Source organism: Chinchilla lanigera, unplaced genomic scaffold (genome assembly GCF_000276665.1).
Source record: "Chinchilla lanigera isolate Chin_1 unplaced genomic scaffold, ChiLan1.0 scaffold00188, whole genome shotgun sequence".
Lineage (NCBI taxonomy): Eukaryota > Metazoa > Chordata > Mammalia > Rodentia > Chinchillidae > Chinchilla > Chinchilla lanigera.
In genome coordinates, this window is record NW_004955589.1 from 47,529 (window position 1) to 49,745 (window position 2,217).

At 45.6% G+C, this 2,217-nt stretch overlaps 1 protein-coding gene across 1 annotated transcript in view; it reads left to right on the forward strand.

The window, feature by feature from the left end:
• The first annotated feature begins 214 nt into the window (after positions 1–214).
• Crnn (cornulin) overlaps positions 215–2,217 on the forward strand; it is a 27,641-nt gene continuing 25,638 nt past the window's right edge. The window contains exon 1 of the mRNA XM_005414526.2: positions 215–258. Within this exon, the coding sequence (XP_005414583.2) occupies positions 235–258 (24 nt within the window). The 5' untranslated portion in view covers positions 215–234. The remainder of the gene's footprint in view (positions 259–2,217) is intronic.

Here is a 2,217-nt window from a genome sequence, read left to right on the forward strand (position 1 = left end):
TTTTGGTTTTTCTCCGGTACCGGGAACCGAACTCACGACCTTGCGCTTGCCAGGCAGGCGCTTTGCCGCTGAGCTAAATCCCCAGCCCCAACCCATAACCTGTTCTTTCTCATGGAGGCCTTTGGCCTGGCTCTCCGAGAACACGTCCTGCCCTCACAGTCACTCTTCCTCACACCAGCACATTTACTTCCCTCCTGAGACTTACCATGCTCTGGGATTATTCTGCTCACGGGTATGATGTCTGCTAGACACCAGAGGGTAAGTCCCATTGGTGCAGGGATCTTTGTCTCTCTAAATTCATCTTCCTTCTCCCAATGTCAACCATGTAATAGATGTTTAATGAGCATTCTCTGGAAGCAAAAAATACATGAGGTTCTACTTATTTTCACATCTTGTGAATGATTTGCCCACTGCAGTGTTTGAGATTCCACTCTACTCACAGACACACTCACAGTCACCCCCCTAGCATGCACACACACGCTTAGTCACACATCAACACACACACGCACAGGCGCATCACGAGACACACAGGGATACATACACACTCACACACAGTCCAGATTGCAGTCATCAGTGACTCTGGTGGCAACTTATAATCCTTGGCTACTTTTGACATCCCCTCCATTGGAACCCACCTCCTCCCTCACAAGTCTGGATCATTCGATGTCCTTTGAGCCCCTGGGCTTTGGTTCATCCTTGTGACCCAGATGTTTAGCCAGTCACTCAGTGCCAGCTGATCCTTCATCCACACTTCCAGGCAAGGTTCCAGCATTATTTCTCTTTGAAGTGTCTGCAAATCTTTAATGTCTCCTCCCTTCCTCCAGGTGCTCCTGCTTTGTTATGTTGCTAATAGAACATTTATCATGCAGTGTTTTCGTTGCTGTTGTTGTTTTGTGATATCTCCAGATAGATTGTGGCACCTTCTTGAGGACAGGGACATTTCTTAGCTGTTACTGTATCCCTAGGTCTTAATGGATCATGAACACACAGGAAGTACTTGGCATAGGAATTGCTTTGGAGGCCTGGCCCTTATGACTGGGATCTCTTCCTCTGTGTCTGATTCCTGATTCCTTTTATGACCTCCTCTTGCTACCTCCTATGTTTGCCTGCTTCTGAATTTACCCTCTCAAACTTTTCCTGAGATATCTCCAGACTCTTTCATACAGACACCAGAGTTTGAAGTATTTCTTCAATTACTAGCATGCTGAAAGTCCTTCCTACATAGGGTCTCTTCTACGTCCTGCAGCCAGTCCTACCACTGACCTCACCAGTCCTCTGCCTGGCCAGGCAGCATCTGTGGACAGACTATATTCTTCAAAAGGTCTCTGAAGAATCATTCTAGTGCTCAGTCCTGTATCCTATGCAACAGAAATGGAACACAGGTTGCTGCCTTTTGTCAGAAGGATATGACTTTAGAAAGTGTCAACTCAAGATTCACGTGGCTGGTGTTCTCTAGTAGAGGGGTTACCTTTCCAATACCTTCTAAAAATAGGATAGAGGTAGTCTTCCCCTGCAGCTCATGGAGTTGGATTTTAGAGATTGACTCTACAGGGAGATAGTGTTTCTGTAAATACAGTGTTGGAACACTCAGTCACACAGCCACCAGACAGCACCACCAAAATCTCTGAATTTAATGTGGCCACCAAGCATTTAGGACTCTTGTCTGGGGCATAGAACACTCTCTTATGGTCTTAGAACTGCATAAGAGCTCCACATAGGTGGCCTATGAAAAATTCCAAGCAGTAATTCTAGACTGACTGTACATTAGGGTTCTCAATTCCCACCCACACCACCTTAGCCCTCCCGTGTTTGTGCTGAGTTTAAATAGATGTTTCCCTAGGTCTGAGTCCTTAAGTAAAAGGCATGTAGACGTGTCCATCTCTACCAACCCAAATGAAAGTCAAAAGACAATTGCCAACGTTTAAGGGGTGTTGTAGTCAGGGTTTACAGGGTAGTAGATTTAATACAGAATACATAATTTGTAGGATTATTTTATAATATTCACCCAAAATGTCAAATGCAGAAGAGTGCAGGAGATCTGTCCACACACTAGAGAACCAAAGAATCCAGTGGAGGGCTTGGAGTTCTAAATGCTTGGTGGCCACATTAAATTCAGAGATTTTGGGGCTGGAGATTTAGCTCAGCGGCAAAAGCGCCTGCCTGGCAAGCGCAAGGTCATGAGTTCGGTTCCCGGTACCGGAGAAAAACCAAAAAAAA